Below are 19,138 nucleotides of genomic sequence, written 5' to 3'. Positions count from 1 at the left end.
TAGTGTGTTTTGCTTAAGTGTCTTGCCAGGGGAAGCCATAAAGCCTCGGTGCTTGATAGAGACACATTCGCAGTCCCCACAAGACATAAACAGTAATGACTACAATGCTGATGCAGCTGGGAACTTAAATCAGTTATTTTCAAAACACTTCAATTTACTGCTACCACTAAAACAGAATGTTATGACAACACTGCAACATTCACACATCTGGAAATGTGGATACTCGCTTACCCTTTGCTATCCACATCCAGCTGCATAACCCCCACTCTTGCACTTTTCTAGAGGAATCAGATACACAATGCTCTCCAAGGTAATTAAGCAAGAACATTGCAGATGTCTGATGTTGTCTTTAACGCACACTTGTTTGTGACACATGAATCTATGGGCCATCTTCAAGGCCAGCTGCTTGTAGCTTACAGGGAATAAAAATAAGCAGCAGAGTTTAGTCCCTTAAAAGTTCTGGATTTTCCCATCCTGACGTTCTGTGAATGTACTAAAAGACAACAAATATTGGAAAGGTTAAAGCTTAGGCATTCTTGTCAGTGAGTCAGCACAGCATTTGTGTCCTTGCTCACTACTTGTTGAGTTTTTAGACCATTAGAATAAAACAAATTCCAAACCATTATCAAGTTCTGGGTTTTGGCTGCTGAACACAATCCCAGCGATCACAGGGTGAGATACACCTTTGACAGCTTGCCAACCTGTCAGCAGACTAATATTTAGACAACCACTCTCACCTGTGGTTAATTTATAATTGCCAATTAACTTAGTCCTGTACATATCTTTGGACTGTGGAAGGAAGCCAGAGCATCCAGAGAACACATGTAAACTCCACAACAAACTGCCTGCTGTAAAAGTCATTCCTGTAAAATGTAGGTTATAAGTATACATTTAATAACAACAACAAAAAATAAAAATATGTAACTTTTGTCAGTATCACATCTAATGCATCTATGGTCTGCTTAAAATAGGCTTTCCATGTGTAGCATTTTTGGCCTGAGTGACATGAGGGTGTGCCTCCAGTTCAAAAACCTGAGGTGAGGTGGAAGACCAGCCCCACAGGGTACTGTAATGCTGTTAGAGCCAGCAGGAGGCTTCCTTTCTGAGAAAGTCTACCTCAGTGTGGTCCAAAACCACAGTCACTGCAAGAGTGAGACAGTACAAAGGGAGTCCTTTATAACACGGGTGGCGCACTGAAAACGCACATCTAGAGACGTCGAACACAGTTGTACAAGTTTTCTGTAGATTTCTTTTGTCCAAATCTGGTAGAATATATAGGAGAGGTAGTCTTTTTATGGGTCTACTTAGAATACAATCCCCCTGCTGCAGTCTTGTTTTTGTTTTAACTGCTCCACCTAGTGGGAAAGAATGAGACAGCTGGATGTTTCCATATCAAAGTTTATTGCTGACATGCATGTAGAGATCTGATGAAGTAGAAAAATATGTTTTTATACAAACGCGTTTTCATCTGTACAATTACGCAGTTTTCTGTATTTAGATGCCCATGTCCAACCAAGCAGCTTACAACACATTTTCCCATTGGGTTTAAACTACGCCACGCATCCTACACCAAGTTTCCAGTTGAAACAGTCAGCTATACATCAGTTATATACTGACAACTTTAAAACTAGGGTAAAATTAAATTTGAGGAAAAAAAAAAAATATGTATAAAATTTTTACTTTCAGTTCGGGAGGTTGATTTTCAATTTAGATTGAGATTTTTTGGAACCCAATTATCTACAACTTGTTTTACTGGCAAATCCAAATATCATGCAATAATCACGTGTTTTTACACAGAGTTATCTCACAATTTCCATGCTTTCAGTCCACAGCGCAATCTACCAATACAACTCTGTAAAACACATTGAATGTGGTAAAAACCACTAGCTAGAAAGTGAAACACTGATTCAGGGGACATAACATCAACTCTTGAGTTACTAAACTGTAGACGTGTCACTGGAGATGGTGTTAAGACACTTTCCACAGTATCAATGTAAAAATCCAGCAGTAGTTATGGTGCTAAGAAAACCCCCACAGCCACTACTGAACCTATGCTACTACTACTACAATACTGCTGTATAACCCATGGAATTCACATTGAGGTGGGAGAAAGCCAACAGCTGTCTTTACATATTTCAGCCTCCAGATGTGGTACTTGAAGGCCAACGTGAGCTAAAGCACACATCAATCCCATGTGTTGAAGCAGAGCTGGTATCTCACTGGGGTGGAATAGATACAATGACTGGGGCAGTCATGATGGTGCATTATTTACATACTGACCAGCAAGTGTAGGGAGTTTTTTGGGGGGGTTAAAATAGAAGAAAAGGAAAAAAACAAAACAAAAAAACTACAAAACAACCCCTCCTATAAAATAAGGAAAACATGCAAGTATCATTTTGTTTTCTTTTAAAAATAGATCTATGCAAAAGTCAGTCTCATTAGTGTAGCTTAAGGTGATCACAGACATTATGGCAAAATGGAAAGAAAGACTTAGTAATACAAAAAAATGGAAACAAAATAGAAATGCTACCATTTCATGAACGGACAGAAAAGGATCAAAATAACAGGCTTAAAGTTGAACCACTGTTGGAGCTGACGCTTAAAGCAAAGATGTGGGGTCTGCTTCACTGGTCTAACTCAATGAAACGGACCCCAAGTTAAGTGACACTGTCTGAAATGTCACTTAATTTTTTTGGGACCATGTATAATCAACGTCTGTGATGCAAGCTCCAGTGGAGGCATTTGGGAGAAAGTCTACACAAGTGAATAAAAGTATGAAATTACAAGGGGAAGTAGTAAAGAGTTGAAAGTATTCAAGAGCCTAAGTTCATGCAATCAGTTTGAATATAAATAAGCCTAGAAAGCAGGTACCAATATGCAAAGGCAAGTTGCAGTGCACAAATGCCTAACAGTCACTGGTTAGTAGCTTTGCCATGGTTTGAAGAAACACTTAAGAATGCCAAGAAAACCCAGCAACTAAACTTAAAATCTGAGTCTGTATTTGAATTTTTCTATGACTTATAGTATTCATTACCAGCCAGGAGCCTACGCCATAAGATAATACAAGCATGTACAAGAGAGAGGCCTGAGAATGGCAACAGATATGTGATCATTTCCAATCTTAAAGCATTAATGTCATCCCCTAAAACATTCAGTCAAGCCCGGTTTTAGCAAAGCCTGCACTAGTTTTCACAGTGTCTGCCACTGAGGCAGGCCAGATAACAGAACACAATGATTGGAGGATAGCTTAAAGGGTCTGAGACAGTTAACAGCCTCAGACCATCATTTCGCCTGGCCCGAAAGACAACATACACTCATGGACACTGCAGACACGTCAAACATTCACATTCATACTGAAACACTTATCCCAAATCCGTCTTTATAAAGAGAAACAGGGAAGTTAAATACCTGGAAGCCATTTGATTCTGAATGAGCCTGTGGGTACCGGTTTCCTTGGCTAAAAGTAAATTTAAAGTGCCCCTATTAGACTTATTTACAGGCCTTAAAGAGGGAGTGCCTACAGAACAGGTTTACATGGTCCACACACGCACACATGCATGAGTGTGGGGTGGTGGTGGTAAATCTCACACACTGTACATTACTTGCACTGAAACCCCTTTTTTGCCCACTTTCCTTAAGACTGCTCATTGGTCAGTTGGCTTGACAAATGCCTGTTCTTAGTGGTAACAAAGCTTTAACCACATTTTTGCTTCTTTTCCGTGAAAGCTTGGAAAAAGTATATGCAACCATCACATGCATGCCTAACTTGGGTAAAGGGGATTTTGGTCAGATGACATTGCGCTTATAGAAACTGTAGTACAGAGCAGCAGGGGTCAGAAAATGGCTTTAAAGTGACAGCTCATTTACACACGGGGGTTGCGTTTGTGCCACCATTTATACTCAGTCCATTTTGTGGCAACAGAAACATGTTCACATGACAACATGTTTAGTGGGAAATCAGCTGCATTAAAATACAGTTTAGTATGACCAGAGTCTAAGAGAAGAAAATGGAAAGTACAGTTAGCACCATGCCAACACCAAACACATAAACGACTTCCTAACCGTTATGGGTGTGTGAATATTAAGAAGAAAAGTTCAAATTTCTTCAGATGCTGGGAGTACACAAAGAAAGCGGTTTTCACGCTTGCAGTGAACAACTGAACTTTTGTTGTGCTTTGCTTATAGCTGTGACATTTTAGTTAGCAGGAGCGACTCTGGCAAGGAAGTCATGACTGAGGCAGCTGGCTGCGTCTGCATGTAGCTGAGACAGCTGCTCGACCTTTGAGGTCATGCCAAACCTTTGCCACAATGCCAGTGTGTTACATAGTAATGCAGATGAGGGGGGGAAAGAGGAATATAAGCAAGGAGTTTCAGGCATTTCATCAGCACCATTTTCCACAGTTGAGAATAATTCCACTTGAACTGCACTTGGCTCCAACTTTTCAGACATTTCACATGTATGGAAATAGTCATGCAAGACTAAAAGGACAGGGGAACCTACAAAGGATAATAGGGGCACTTTAAGGCAAGATTTTTGGCAATAGAAACAAGACAGTGCCCGATCGTCACTATACTGGCACTGTGGAAGCGTTATCAATATGCCTTGGCAGGGAGGAGCCAACAGTTTTTCCCCCATTCAGTTCTTGGCATTGTAACTTCCAGGTACCTCACACTAGCTGCCTAGATGCTAAAAATAGATTTCCACAGGGATGAGCAAAAGCGGGAGACAATGCATTCTGCAAATAGGATGCTTGTACATACTTTGATCTTCAGTTCTTTCTTCAATGCAAATATAGGGATAAATGCTACTTAATTATGATTTTAAAAAGCTTATTTGAATTTTTTGAAACCACTGACAAGGTTTCAAAGCATTATCACTGACAGAAAACATTAATGCTATGTCACTGGTGGCATCAAGATTCAATTGTTACAATCCCTTGTCTCAGAACAGTGAGCATGGTTTACCAACAGAAGAGAGACAGAGAGGTAGATTGATTTGAAGTCAGAGTTACAGACAGGAACATTACAGGAAAACAGACGGAGAGGAAGGAGTGAGGGGAGGAGGTTGGAATGGAGGTATACAGAAGTGACATCTGTGATCAAGTGATCCGACTTGAGGCAATACCATTACCACTAGGAAGAAAGGGGGTTGCTACATGATTCTGGTCCTGTATTGCTCAGGGGATCCAGAATTGGTTGGGAGGGGAAGTGTTACAGTAGGGCATCCTCGACAGAGGAGGAACACAGGGTTGATAGTTTCTTCAACACTCCAGGCAGAGCCTTGTGTTGGGGCCGAGTGAAACTATGCAATCACGTCTGCTGCACAGTGAGATCTGACTGTGGGCGACTTGAAGACAGGAACCTTTGGTTCAGATCTTCCTGCAGGCCTTGCCATGTTTCACAAGAGGATTCAGACAGGAGGAGTGAAGTTCTGGGTTGGCAGTTTGTTCTGGTACCCACTTTCTATCTGTTCCACCTAGACTGCCAAAACCCCACCTACATACAAGGCCGTCTGTACATCAGCTCAGGCCTCCTGTATGCAAGTTCAGTTTTGTGGGTGAGGAGGGTGAGGGGAATGGGTTTACACCAGTCCTCTCTGGACTCTGCAGGTTTCTTTACTTCCTGGGAGGCCAGAGTCCGGAATTGGTCATTGAGGGATTACTTCCGCAGAAAACGTTGTGCCAAGATGGCAGCATCTAGTGGGCTCACAGGCTGAGCATCGTGTCCAAGACGCCTTACAGGTGGGATGCTGCCAAACTGACGGTTTGTGAGAAAGCTCTTGGCTTCGTGGATAGTGTTCTTCTCTTCAGCTAGCAGCAGCTGCTGCCGCATGTAGTTCTCAAACTCGTACTGCGAAGACTCTTCTATCACCTTGGCCTGAGGAAAGAAAGCATCCAGTTCAATATGCTGCAGTTAGTGTGGTAGCAAAAGGTCAACATTGTGTAAAGAGATCTTTTTTGCAACTAAAATTTAATATTCAACTCGTTTTGATAGTTGCATCAAGGACGCTCAGTTTGGCTGTGTCCAAACTGGAAGTGATTCGTCACTTTTGGGTCACCCAAATTCCCTATGGTCTGTGGCTACAATGTTGTTACGACCCACTTTCAGTATGTAGCTCTTGCTGCATATGTATCCTTTAAGTTTAAATGTAATTTTCCTCCAAGATCTTACCTCTTGTTCCGGGTGATTGACCTGATCATCGATATCTGGAACCACCTGCAAAGGGCCACTCATTGCTGAAACTGACTGCCTGTGATTAAACATAACACATTAATAGTTAGGAACTGTCTGTCTGCAAACGGTTTATAGCCAATACCAGGAAATGTGCAAATAAAGCAGTGCAATTAAATGTTTTTCGTTTCTCTGCAAACAAAATGCAAAACATCTGATTCACTCAAACATCCAGCAGGTGGCGCAATTACCATGAGGCAATGATGGCACTGAGGGACTCCAGCACCTCTCCTGCAGTCAGCCTTTCCTGAGGGTCCAGCACCAGTAGCTTTCGGATCAGGCACACAGTGTTCTCTGACACACGGCCGTCCCTATAAATGGTGGTGTAAGGGAAAAGGACAAGATTTTTCTTTAAAGCAAAAAAACCTAAAACAAAAGTGGAACATCTACAAGGTCAGGTTTGGAATAAATATCAAAATGCAGTCGAGAGCAAATGCATTTAAATCCATGATTTTACTGCAGTACAACAAAAGATAATGCAAGATTGTATCTCAGAACAAATTTGAATGAAATAATAATAACAGAGCAAAATGTCATAATAATGTGATCACTTTAATTAAATATCCACAAAGATAAATGCTCACTCTGGGATGGAGTACTCAGCAGCCTTGATCTTGCGGAAGAGTTCTTGAGGCATGCTGTCATAAAAGGGGAACTGGCCATACAGCATTGTGAATAAAACAACACCAAGCGCCCACATGTCACTAGGTTTTCCACGATATGGTCGACCTGGAAGCAGGAAGGAGGGGATAAGGGTCTATTTAGCATGCATGACAAACAGAAAACAGGTTGACAATTGGTGCAATGTCAGTTTTTGCCCTGTGAGGAGGAACCAACCGTTCAGCAAGTTAAATTGCCATCAAATCACGAGGTTTAATGATTAACAATATAAGCAAACACTCCACATCTGTTGTACTTCAAAGCAACTTCCAATAGAAGCACCTTAAAAAAAATGTTTTGAAAGCCAGACGAGACATTAAATCAGAAGAACAACAATGAGAAGCTGATGCTGGCGAGGGTGGAGTGTCATGGCTGTGCATGACCATAGGCAGTGTTGTTGTTAGAGCCAGGGAGTCGGCAGCAACAGCAGCAGGCAATTATGTTAAAGCTTGTGACACACAGGCAGGGGATGGGAGGGGAAAGGGTAGATGGGAGTAGTTTCCCTCTAGTGAGTCATCACTGTATGAGTCACTGAAGCTCTGTTTAATTGTGTGCCTGTCACGTTATGCTGATATACACGCTGGGGTTTATCTACAGTTTGACTGGTTGGACATGAAAGAACTGCGCTTGAAATTACACTTTTCTTGTTTTCTGTCCTAGAGTTTGCATTGGAAATCAGTAATTAAAGTTCTTTTTGAATTGGTGTTAATAGTGGCACTTGGGTGTGCAATTTTAACAGCAGCACCATCAAGCTGGGGAAAAGGAAAAAGGCAAAAAAAAGCAAAAAAAAAAAAAGCAGAGCAACAAGAGTAAAGCAGTAGCTTCCCCTTGCAGATGCATACCATACAGCAGTAGGATGCAACATCACTGCGATTACTCAAATAAAAGCAAAAAAGGCCATTTCTTGCTTTTGCCAGTCCAGGATTGCAACATACCTCCGGGTTGCTTAATAACCGGAAAATCCAACACAAGACCTGACTGCTAAGCATTATGAAACCAAAAACAACCAACAACACAAAAACAAAGTTCCTATCTGGCTTCAGAGAAGGAATCACGATTCCATAATTTTACTCAGACATTTCTAGTCTGCATTTGGAGGGAGGAGGGAAAAAAGGAAAAAACAAACAAACAAAAATCCAACAAACAAACCAAAAAACCCTGCACACTTGTTTCACCCACACTAAGCAAACCCATTTCACTTCTGATAGTTTGTACAATTGGTCAAAGAACAAAAAAAATCCATGCCTGAAACTCTCACTCACCACTTAGTACATCAGGACTGATATAAGCTGGACTTCCTCTCTGGTCTTTCAGAAGGTCATCCTCACTCACCAGGTGCTTTCCCAGGCAGAAGTTTGTGATGGTGATTCGATGAGTCCTGTGAGGACATGCAAAACAAACTTGTTAAAGCTTTCAATCAAACGGTGAACACAATATTACCATTGATAGGGTTTTTTTATGTTCTCAACAATCTTGCTCAAAACACAGTTCCGACTTAACACAACACATTTAGTTGACGGAATAAAGACTTGTCTTGACCCCAAGGCTTGATTTAAAAAAATAAATACAAATGATAAAGTTGATTCAAGCTCTGCAAAAGTTGTTGAAAGCTTTTACATGCAGCATTGGCATCTTAACAAAAATAACTTTATGCTCAGAGCAACAGGGCTTAACTGCAGAACACTTTGCATCAAAGACAAACTGTAGCCAAATCTCAATTTTGAAACCATGCATAAAGCTAATATACTTAATACAAATAAGCACAGATGGTATGGTGTTAGCTATTATTGGCCTACAGCCTACATCAGTCCAGATACAGTGGTGCCTCAAAGACTCACTCTTTTTACAGGTTTGATTAACTTTGCTTCCCTGGTAGTACAAGGATTTCTCCAATGAGACTTTGATTCAGTGCAGTTAAGTTTGCCATGAGCAAACTGAGGGACTGTGCACTATGTTCCTTTAGCAGAGAGGGAAGGGGGAAAAAAAAAGAAAAAAAAAAAAAGCAAAGCTGCACTTTGACAAACATGAGTCAACCTGTGGTTTAGAATAATTGTTTCGATGACTAAGCCTGCATGGTGATGGGCTGTTAAATGAATATATAAAGCTCAAGTTTAAAATATGTACACAAACAACTTCAAACCCACACGATCACTCCCAGGGCTAACACGATAAAGGGGGAGGGGGGGGGGGGGGGGCACTCGCACACAAAAGCAGCCATCGTGTACTAGCTTGGGTCCTTTGGATCATGCTCTTCACCCACATCCGCTTTCTAAAAAGCCTAAGGTCAACAGCTTCCCCTATTCTCTCTCACTTTCACACCCTGCCTCGTTTTTCATTCACTATTCCCATTACAGCATCTGGAGACAATTCTGGCTAAACGCTCTGACTAAAATCCTCCAATCTCAATCTTCCCATGAAACAGTCGCAATTTGATTTTCAGAATTTTATATTATCAATACCCTTTAACAGCTTTTGTAATTCAAGTCACTGTAACCACACAGCAGCCTTGTGATCTGCACAAGGATAGGCCAAAGGAACAGTGGGCAATGCTTCAAGGACCCTCAACATAAAAGCTTCCTTCATGGAGAGATCTGTCCTTTTGTCTGTGTGCATCACGACACAGGCTTCTATTCTTGCACCGGAGATTGGGTAAATGAAATTGCATGTTTGCTTCGTGAGGCAAGGGTCCCTGAGGACGCAAGAGAGACCACATCATCTCTGCTTCCTGGTCATGTGACCCAGGGCAAGTCAGGAAACCAGAAACCTAAATAACTCCCATGACTTCTCCTTCCCCACAATGTTCTGATCATAATACACCAGCTGACAAGAAGAGGTTAAACGCTGGGCAACTTGTTCAGAGACTTTCGTTTCGCAGATTATGGGAACCACTGATTTGAATGGTCTTACCAAGTTCCAGGTTTGTGTAACAAAATGTTTTCAATGCAAAAGCCACTACATGTCTAATACAACTCTATTTTCATTTTATTATATCGATTATAGTAGGAGTTTGTCAGCTTTTACGGAGTTTAAAAAGACACATTTATGTAGTTCATATCCACATATGCCTATGGAACCTAAAATTAGGAATTCCTATAGTTCTAAATATAGTAACCCTGAATACGGATTCATAATATACTGTTAACAGCTGGCACTGAAATCGCACACTGACATTACAGTCATACGTACTCAGGGTGGGGTCACGAGGAAACATGCCAACCAACAAGTATGATGCACTTGTATGCTATGAAGTCTATTGTTTGTAAATACGAGTGGTGACTCTACTGCAAAGAGGAAAAAAAAGAAAAGACAACCTACAGTTATAAATAAAAATATTAACCTAAAATAGGGGGGGGGGGAGAGACGATGGATTAAAAAAAAACGATATAACAAAAGGGCATAGATCAGACAACAGATGCAGAAAAGGGATTGTAGTGTAAATAATGAAATAAATGATGACTGTGTGTGCAGTACATGGTGGTGTGAGTCAGCTCTGAGCTATGGGCCTTTGGCAGGCCTCTCCTTTGTCTCCAGCTGGGACGGAGTGCTCCACTCGTCTGCTCCTCTCCCCACCACCCTCCTACCCTGGTCTAAACATTGTTTCATCACTACTACTGCAGGTTGTTATGGGCGCTGATGCAGTAGATGAAAAAGTGTGCAATAAAGCAGATAAACCAAGTACATGACATCTCAATACAAGTAGTTGCAGATCATGGCCGAACAATACTGTGTCAGCTTTAGTCATTCAGTCCTTAATTAAAGAGGTTTTGTGTCCTCTTAATGTTTAACTTTTTTCTGAGAAAACTTTATGCATCTTTAACATTTTGCAATTCTCTAAACTCTAAAAATAGCACTTCCATTGTGGGGTGGGGGCAGGGGGCAGTTTTACACCTCAATACACTTTCTAAACACAGTTGAATGGTTTACAGATGAGTAGTTTTTCATTCTGCATGGCAAATCTGACCTGAGGTCCTGCATAACAATGCCCCATATCTACCAGTGCCCAGTTTGCCTCTCATTTTTAAGAAAGAAAAAAAAAAAAAAATAGAAATACAAATCCAGCAATAGGAAGTCACACACATGGGTGAAGTGTTAAGCACAAAATGGTGAGGCTTTCGTTTCCTGATACTGATGTTGCCCTTAATCTAAGAACACGACCTCTGGTTGTACTGATGTTCAGATATACACTGGAAGCAGGCTGCTGGAGCCAGTTTAGACCTAATGCACATGTGAGCCGAGAAAATGAAGCCTGGCACACTAAAGTAACTCACCCACTATAATGGGAGGAATTACTGGCCAACTAACATACTGTGCTGAAATAAAAGCTGCACATCTTACCGCTTGTTCAGCACCATATTTCCCAGCTTGAGGTCTCTGTGAACAATGTTTTTCTGCAAGCAGGAAAAAGTAGGGGGAAAAAAAAAGGTTATGTTGTGCTTTGTGAATCATTGGTATCACAACAATCTTTTCTAGGAGTGGCACAGGAGCATGGGAAATGAGTAATCATATATGATGATAGAAGGGGGGGGGGGAGAGAGAAACAAAAAGTAATTTCTAAACAGTTGACAAAACATTGCAGTATCCAAACTGTTTGCTCAGAAAATTGCACAATCATAGTTTCATTTAGACACATTGGAGTGGTGCAACGGGAAATATTCTTTAGAATGCTAGCTTTTCTTCGACGAGTCGAGCACAATTCATTTAGATTTACCTTGTGAAGAGCCTCCACCACACGCACCACATCATAGAAGATGACAATGGCTTCCCGCTCACTCAAGCGCTTCTCCTTTATGACGTAATGCTGGAGATTTATTAGATCTGCCGTCTTGTCACTAAAGTCATGCGCACACAAGCAGTCCAGCACGAGGCAGAGCCGCTTTTTCATCTTGCGCATTTTGTTAGCATCTGTGTCCTCCACAATCTCATAGGCTCGATCCTGGAGAATAAAAGGGTAATGTGTTTAATATGCAGCATATCCAGTCAAAAAGGGGTGACAAAACCGCATGCAAACAAAGGGCTTTCTGCTTTTCTGCTATCAGCTGATCATATAGATTTAACAGATTGATTGTAAATAAAGATTGCAGCGCAGGAGCCATTAACAGCCTGCCTGTACCCAAGATAAAGACAACATCTACCCTGAAACCCTGGATGCTATAGACCAGCATAGGTGATTTCCGTCTTCCAGCACCACCTAGCAGAGACACCACTTTATTGATTTTTGTATCAGATTGTCTTTTTTTGTTTTTTTAGATTCAGTCAGCACCTCTTAAACAGTACATTAAACCCAGCCTCTCACAGCACAGATGCACTATAATAATCCAATCAATAACACAAGCCTAAATGAATCAGAGTGCATGGCTCAATGCAGCTATTCTGAGAACACAGGCAGAATGAAAGAGACAGGATGTGAAAGAGAGACAAGAGGAAACGGAGACAGAGATTTAACAATAACAACGTTAAGAGGATGCCGACGGGAAGACAGGTGAAAAGGTAGGTGGGCGGTGGGGGTCATTGTGAATAAATGTGACTGTAAACAGAAGATGACTGCAGATAAATATAGTTTTAATGGCACTCCCACTTCTCTTTTGAAACCACTTGGATAAGAGAACAACAGCTGGCTGGCAAGCTTACTGCTGTCACTGAGCTGATAAGTGCATGCCGTTACTTGTACTTGCATAATGAAACCATATTCTAAAATGAATAGAAAGTGATAGAAATCTCTCCACATATAGAATGCCTGCTGACCGAGTGCTGACTAATGCACAGCTTGTGAGGTTCTAGGCCAGTGCAATGTTTAAAATAACATTTTGGCAGAAAGTTTTCATAGTTTTGGATATTAGACACTTCTTTGCCAGCCAAACAAACTTCACTGTAGATAAATCAATAAAGTGTTTTAAATTCTTAGACCTCTTTACAATGAGGACAAATTCAGCCATAACTAGATGCCAAATAAGGACCAATCAATAAGTGGTTCAAAATAGACAACACAGGTTGATGCCGTTAGCATATCATCTTATTTGCACAGAGCAGTTAAAGCAAATATTGACTGAAAAACAAACAAACAAAAAGACAACAAAAGAAACTTTATATTCCTAACATTAACTAAGAAACATTTTATCCCTCCACACTGACAAAAGTAAATGTAAAAAGCAACTCAACTCAAGTCTCAGCCTACCTGAAAGAGGCCATGGTGGTGGACCACACCATCTTGGTTGTGCAGCAGGGAAAGAAGTGAGTATTCTGTGTGCAGCAGCATCTTCCCCTGCCTCTCCTCTTGTGTCTCCTTGGCAGAGTCTACTCGTTCCTCCAGCGTCAAAATCTGCAGTAACCACACACAGAGCAGACATTAGGCTCCAAGACGAGAGTTTATAAAAGCCCCTTTTCCATTAGCATTTACTCGCATCACCCGACAGGTTTTTCCCATTCCTTTCAAGTAGCACCTAATTTGTGTGGTCGTCATTATAGCAACACAGCCAAGTGTCCCGTGACGCTATGTGATACCAACGTTACTAGATGGACGTCGAAGCAATGATATATCTGCTGCTTGGTCTGTGGCTTCTCGTCAGACTCTGGGATCACAAAATATTTTTTGTAACCTTTTCCCCAATTTCCAGGTTTAAAAAGGTGGTTTTGATTTTCATGAACGAGATGCTTTCATGACTCATCGAGCGACACCACTGATCAGCCAATCGGTGACGGCGTCACATTTTTTTCCACCTCCCCTTATCACTTTGGCACCCTGGCTGAGCAGGTACTACTTTAGTTCCTGGTACGAGGTACTATGACCTAATGGAAAGCCTGGAAAACTATGGCGAGTCATCTGAGTAGGTACTAATGGAAAAGGGCTAAAGGCACATATTGCGCCCCCCCCCAAAAAAAAAAATGGCGCACTTTAATTGCTTACTCTTCAGTCCTAAAACAAAACATTTAATGACTTAAGTCACCAAGTTCTGGAGTAAACAGGGTCGAGCTGGACTCAGGTCAATGAAGTAAACAAGCTCTGTGTCATACGTATGACGGAGGGTTGTGAGGTTTAAAAGTTGACATTACAGGTGGCGCAAACCCTCACTCCACTCAACTGTAAAGCTCCCCACTTGTTTAACAAACATCAAACAGTCCCAGTAAACTGACTGCTAGACTTAAACAGGGCAATAAAATGAACAGCAACAAAAGGAAGGTCAAAAGTTCAGGTGTCTACAGGTGACGTAGCTTTGTTTTGAACAAGATGCCCAATCTTAATTGAGTCATATGTTTATAAGAAAGAAACTCAAAACACCACAAAACAACAACATTTCTACCCAGACAGACTTACTTTGAGTTGATAGAAGTCATCTGTGCCGTCTTTTCTGGCCAGACACTGCACTATGCTCGGCACTGGTGAGTTGCCCAGGCGAGGCCCTGCAAGGACACGAAAGGGAACAGCTGCATGACCAAAAGGCTACATGCTGAAGTGTGTGTGCTCTCACTGCCACTCATTAAAGGCTGCATTTACCCATTAACACCTCAAGTGTAATGTTTTCTTTGGAAGTCTGTATTGCAAAGAGTGGGGGAGTTGTGTCGAATGTACATTTTATAGTATATGAAAGAAATTAATTTTCCAATGGGAGGAAATAAAGTTGCTCAAACAGACTAAGACCTTTCTAGTCAATGTCATGACGATCCGCAAAAATTCTTTAAATTCTTGTCTTAGGCCCTTCATACACAGACAGACACCTCCCCCCCTATTTCCTGTATTCATGTGAAGCATATTTACAAAGCACACTAGGTGAAATTTCATCCAGCCAACATTTCAACCTTTTTTCAGAACTGAGCAAACACTACTAGTGTCCTTACCAAGAATAAAGGGCCCAGCTCTCTTGGCATTACTACCGGATATCCCGGGACTCTGCAGCTTGCTGGCTCTGCCTGATGTCTCACCAGCCCCCCTCTCCGACGAGCGCCGCTTAGACATACTGGAGCTCTACAGGGGAATAAATCTGATTAGTACATGAGATAAAGACAGTCAGGTTAAAGGGAAAGTGCATGCATCTGACTGAGGGAAAAAAAAAAAACAAAGCAAATTGAACAGAGGACATGTACTACTCATCTATAAACAAGTCTGTATTTTTAAAACTAGTGATACATGTTTAACGTATCTACTATAGACTTAGCAATAGTTCTGCAGACTGTAGTAGAAAGAACAATGGGGAAGGCTTTGTAGCACCTCCACCTTTAAATATTCCACACTCAGTTACCGACACCTCAGTGTCAATGCGAGGCCATTACAGCACCATTCCGACTAATAGCTGCTCGTGGCAAGGGTAACACCTCAGATTCAATCTCCAACAGCCTATGTTAATGTGCCAAAATCTGCAATTTAAACAGCTAGCACTTTCACATAAATTAGAGCCACTTGCACAAGACAGTTTAAAACGGAAGCTTTTCCGATTAATACTTTAATCTTTAGCTTTTCCTGCTGCAGTGGACTTGATTCAGAAAATCCTTCCGCTCTAAATCTGTTGTACAGCCAGGATCTGAACGGATATATTATAACTACAGAGGGGAAAAATAAAAAATAAATAAAGTGTCCTGATAGGAACTTTATTCACATGCCAGAAAAAGCAGAGAGAGTGTGACACATCATTGCACAAACTACATTAACTGACACAGCAGATCTGATCTGCCTCCCAGAATTCAGAGAGCAAGAGGTATGCAGCATGTTTTGTTTACTGATACCGAGTTCCTATGTAATGAAACCCCATCCGTTTCCCATAACAGGGAAGTAGTGCCCTGAACCGAGAGGAATGATTCACCCAGCTGTCGTCCAGAGAGCCTTAAAAGTCTAGGCGATGACACCGATAAGAGTCTGCACAAGCCTCTGGCAGGTGCAGCTTAGAGATAGAAAAGCTCACACAAAATGTCCACATACAAGTGATATATCCGAGTGTCCCATCTCTACGTTAAATGTCACTGATAAGTAGTATGCATATTTAAGCCACAGCAGAGATTCCCCACACACAAAAACCTTATATTATACAACATCTTTTAAAGTTTGATGGAGACCCAAAAAGCTTTAGAATATCTCAATCTTACATCCGACAAACTCCAAAAAATTCTCTTTAATGAATCTGCCCATCTTCCTGTTTCAAAACTAATTGTGCACCACTGCCAGTTGGTGATTTTTTTGGGCAGAGAGGAGGCAGGACAGTTGGCAGTCAGTAGAGCTGGTATGAATTCTCACTTCCATGAGGCTTTTTGTGATCCCAGACAGCAGACAGTGTCATCATCATGTCTCTCGCCCATCTGTCTCCATCTCCACTAGTCATCACCCACTGAGTCTGATGAGCTGAGGTTTTCTGACTGCATTTATGGCACAAGCCAGAGTGACACCAAGTCATGCTGCCAGTAGTAAGAAAGCATCTTACACTAGAGGACACAAAGCAACAGATAATTAGGCATTACAATTTATGAGACTTGTGGGCAGGAAATTAATTTTTCAGGCAGCCGCCAAAGAAGCTAACAGAACGAACCGTGTACACGGGGCTTCCAGTGTTTCCAGAAAATAAACTAAATTGTGGATGAGTGCTAGAGTTAAATAAGTACATGGAGCAACTCTCTCTTCCAACCGAATAAGCCGAAATGCTTATGCACCTTGAACTACAACACTAAAATGACTCATAGGCAGATACCACACACAAATGAACCCAAAGCTATTCATGTACTTACTAAAAACTAGCTGCAGTACTGTGGAGCCAACCTGAGAGTCATCAAAGAAAGCAAAGGTCAATTTAACCAACTTATCCACACTGACCTAAATTACTTCAGTGTGATGACAACACACGGTTCCTTTTCTGACACTGCTGTGCCTCTCTGCACAGCCTATGATCTAGTAAGCAAGGCTGCCTCTGCCTGTATCAGATGGAGGACAAGAACAGATAAAGCCTCTGAATCATATCACACAAAAGGAGGAGAGACACGCTGCCAGTGCCCACGAGAAATGTGGGCTCCTTAAATAGTATCAGAACAAAACAACCACGTAGGTGTCTCAAGATCCACCCACCCAGACTCCAAGCCACTCGTCTGGCCTGCAAGAAAAGCTGAACTGCGATAGCAAGGTAGTACAGAGATGGAGAAAAAGCAAAATGGCACTTCGGTAGTAAACATTACAAAGTAAAACCGTGCAGAAAGGTATGCTATAAGTCAACACATGCACAGATGCAAAGCCAGTTACAGACAAAGTAACTCCAAGGTCAGATCTCCAGTCCTTATGCTTAAATGCAATGCTACTGATATCCGTTCACACGCTGCCCTTGCTCCTAGCTGCAGCCGACTAGATTCTGGCAAAAACAACGCCCTTGACCATACACCAACGTCGTGGACACAAGGTCACATTGCAAAGCACCTGACAAAAATAACTACAAACGCGCACACACACACGCAGACTGCCACACGTCGTTTGGTGCCATTTTGCAACCACAAGGTCTGGACTGGACACCGTTCAGTCCTGGCAGCAAGCACTGTAAACGAGATGGGTCGTAGAGTAAAGCGCTGACGTTATGGTTTGCAACTTGGACAAATTCACTCTACAGGCAGCTCAGTACTCCAGCAGCCAGACGCTGATGTCTGGCTCTTGTATAGAGCTCTCTGAACAAAAACTATATGAACGATCTCAAACGTTTAGGTACACGCATCTAAACCAGACTGCAAAGCGCGAATAAATGAATGCTTGATTGTGGCAATTGCTTAAACACCACAAGGCAAGTTATTTTTACATTGTACACTTACCGACAGCGACATAAAACCAATGTTAGGCACGCATACAAACTTAGTACGGCAGCGAATATGATCGATTTACTCGGCTAAATACGGATCTACCGACCACACAAAGGGGGCACACAGCACAACAAGGAGTTAGTATTTCGGTGACAACTACACTGAGCGGTTGTTAGCTGAAATACGGCTGCTTTGCGTGTCTTCTCGCATACCCAAGAGGTTTAAATATGGTTGCTCCTGGCGAGCGATGTGAGCTAACGCCAAGCTCGAGGCTACAGAGCAGGCGGGAGGCCATTTAAACAAAGTAGGTAACATTACAGCTGGCTAGCCGTGCCAGAAAGCTAGATAGCAACGTAGTCACCATCTCACTTACCTCGAGCCTAAACCGCCGGGTTAAATCTGTGTCGCCTCCTTAAAACATGGACATTTCTTCGGTGAACGCTGTGGTAGATGTGAGGCGCTTCTCGCTTTAAACAGCAGACACCACAGAGGTTTGCTTTCGGCTTTTTTAGCCTCTATTACCGAAATGAGCAATTAAGGAAAAGCCTCCGCTCTTCGCTGATCGCATCTTTCCACAGCGACAGCGCCACCTGACAACGGAAATGACGCACACAATTTATTTGATTGACAGCCGCACTCGACCAATGCAGACAGTTTTTTCATAGCCGTTTCAGAGTGATGATGAAATTCTATGCAAATAGAAGTTTAGCTACAAGACTGTCTGCCAGACAGTCTAAGATTTAATTAGCGTTCTTTCTTGCATTTTAAAAAATATTATCTTTGCATGATAAAAGTTGCAAAGTGAAAATGATTACATAAGAATTGAAGAGGCTTATTGTAAATCATACTGAAGGATGTTGTTTGCAATGTCATGTTTTGCTGGCAACTTAAATCATGGGTTTTTCCTTTGTTTATTTGAGCAATATTGTACTCACAATGAAGAGGGATTAATAGGGGTGAAGCTTTTGCATTAAACAACTTGCATTTGTTAAATCTAACATTAAAGGGAATTCCGTATAATTTATAATATTACATTAAACACAGCAGTCTTTAACTTCACTCACTGACTTTACTTTTCATTTAACTTTTTTGTGCACAATTACGTAAGGAGATCTCTGAATTGTTGCTTCATAAGGCTTTACCTTGCAGATTCTCTTTAATGACCTACATAGTACACTTAATTTAGTTCAACCATATGACTCAGTGAAACTGTGTATCACTGAGTTCATTCAGATCTTCATCTGATAAATACATAAAATATTTACGATATCTGGTCCCTCTCCTCTAGATCAATTTGGAGAAATGTCTTCTCGACAAGGGCTCTCTGTATGTTATTCAGCAACAGCTAACCAGTAGACCCCACTCAAAAGTAAAAGTCTTAGTCATTTACTCAGTAAAAACAGTCTTGAATGACAGTGGCATTTAGGAGAGCCCACCCATCTCAATTTAGACTTACCTTAACCTTAAATTCCACCCACGTGTACCAGTTTCAAACCAG

At 41.6% G+C, this 19,138-nt stretch overlaps 1 protein-coding gene across 4 annotated transcripts; it reads right to left on the bottom strand.

Annotated features, from left to right (window-relative positions):
- Window positions 1-1,380: 1,380 nt before the first annotated feature.
- Window positions 1,381-18,225, bottom strand: stk40 (serine/threonine kinase 40). 4 transcript variants are annotated; one of them, XM_006791686.3, is made up of 12 exons: window positions 18,014-18,225; window positions 16,109-16,293; window positions 14,722-14,848; window positions 14,201-14,286; window positions 13,064-13,207; window positions 11,600-11,824; window positions 11,227-11,279; window positions 8,154-8,269; window positions 6,816-6,960; window positions 6,423-6,542; window positions 6,172-6,250; window positions 1,381-5,877 (listed from the first exon to the last, which is right to left on the bottom strand). In XM_006791686.3, exons 2-12 carry the CDS (start codon window positions 16,112-16,114, stop codon window positions 5,659-5,661), a joined length of 1,320 nt encoding a protein of 439 aa, XP_006791749.1. In that variant the 5' UTR covers window positions 16,115-16,293; window positions 18,014-18,225; the 3' UTR covers window positions 1,381-5,658. The 4 variants fall into 4 exon arrangements, with proteins under 4 accessions (XP_006791749.1, XP_035764038.1, XP_006791750.1 ...); XM_035908145.2 differs by lacking the exon at window positions 18,014-18,225 and adding an exon at window positions 16,398-17,644; XM_006791687.3 differs by lacking the exon at window positions 16,109-16,293.
- Between the last annotated feature and the right edge of the window lie 913 nt (window positions 18,226-19,138).

This window comes from Neolamprologus brichardi, chromosome 11 (genome assembly GCF_056152115.1).
Source record: "Neolamprologus brichardi isolate AB-2024 chromosome 11, ASM5615211v1, whole genome shotgun sequence".
NCBI lineage: Eukaryota > Metazoa > Chordata > Actinopteri > Cichliformes > Cichlidae > Neolamprologus > Neolamprologus brichardi.
Note: the sequence above shows the minus strand (reverse complement) of the source record. Positions and strands in the feature narration are given on the sequence as shown.

What these genes read in the sequence shown, in the direction of transcription:
- stk40 (XM_006791686.3), bottom strand. An exon ending in ATGACTTCTATCAACTCAAA is followed by an intron (nt 13,208 to 14,200) that starts GTAAGTCTGTCT and finishes TGGTTACTGCAG; the next exon opens with ATTTTGACGCTGGAGGAACG. An exon ending in GCTGAGTACTCCATCCCAGA is followed by an intron (nt 6,543 to 6,815) that starts GTGAGCATTTAT and finishes CACCATTTATAG; the next exon opens with GGACGGCCGTGTGTCAGAGA.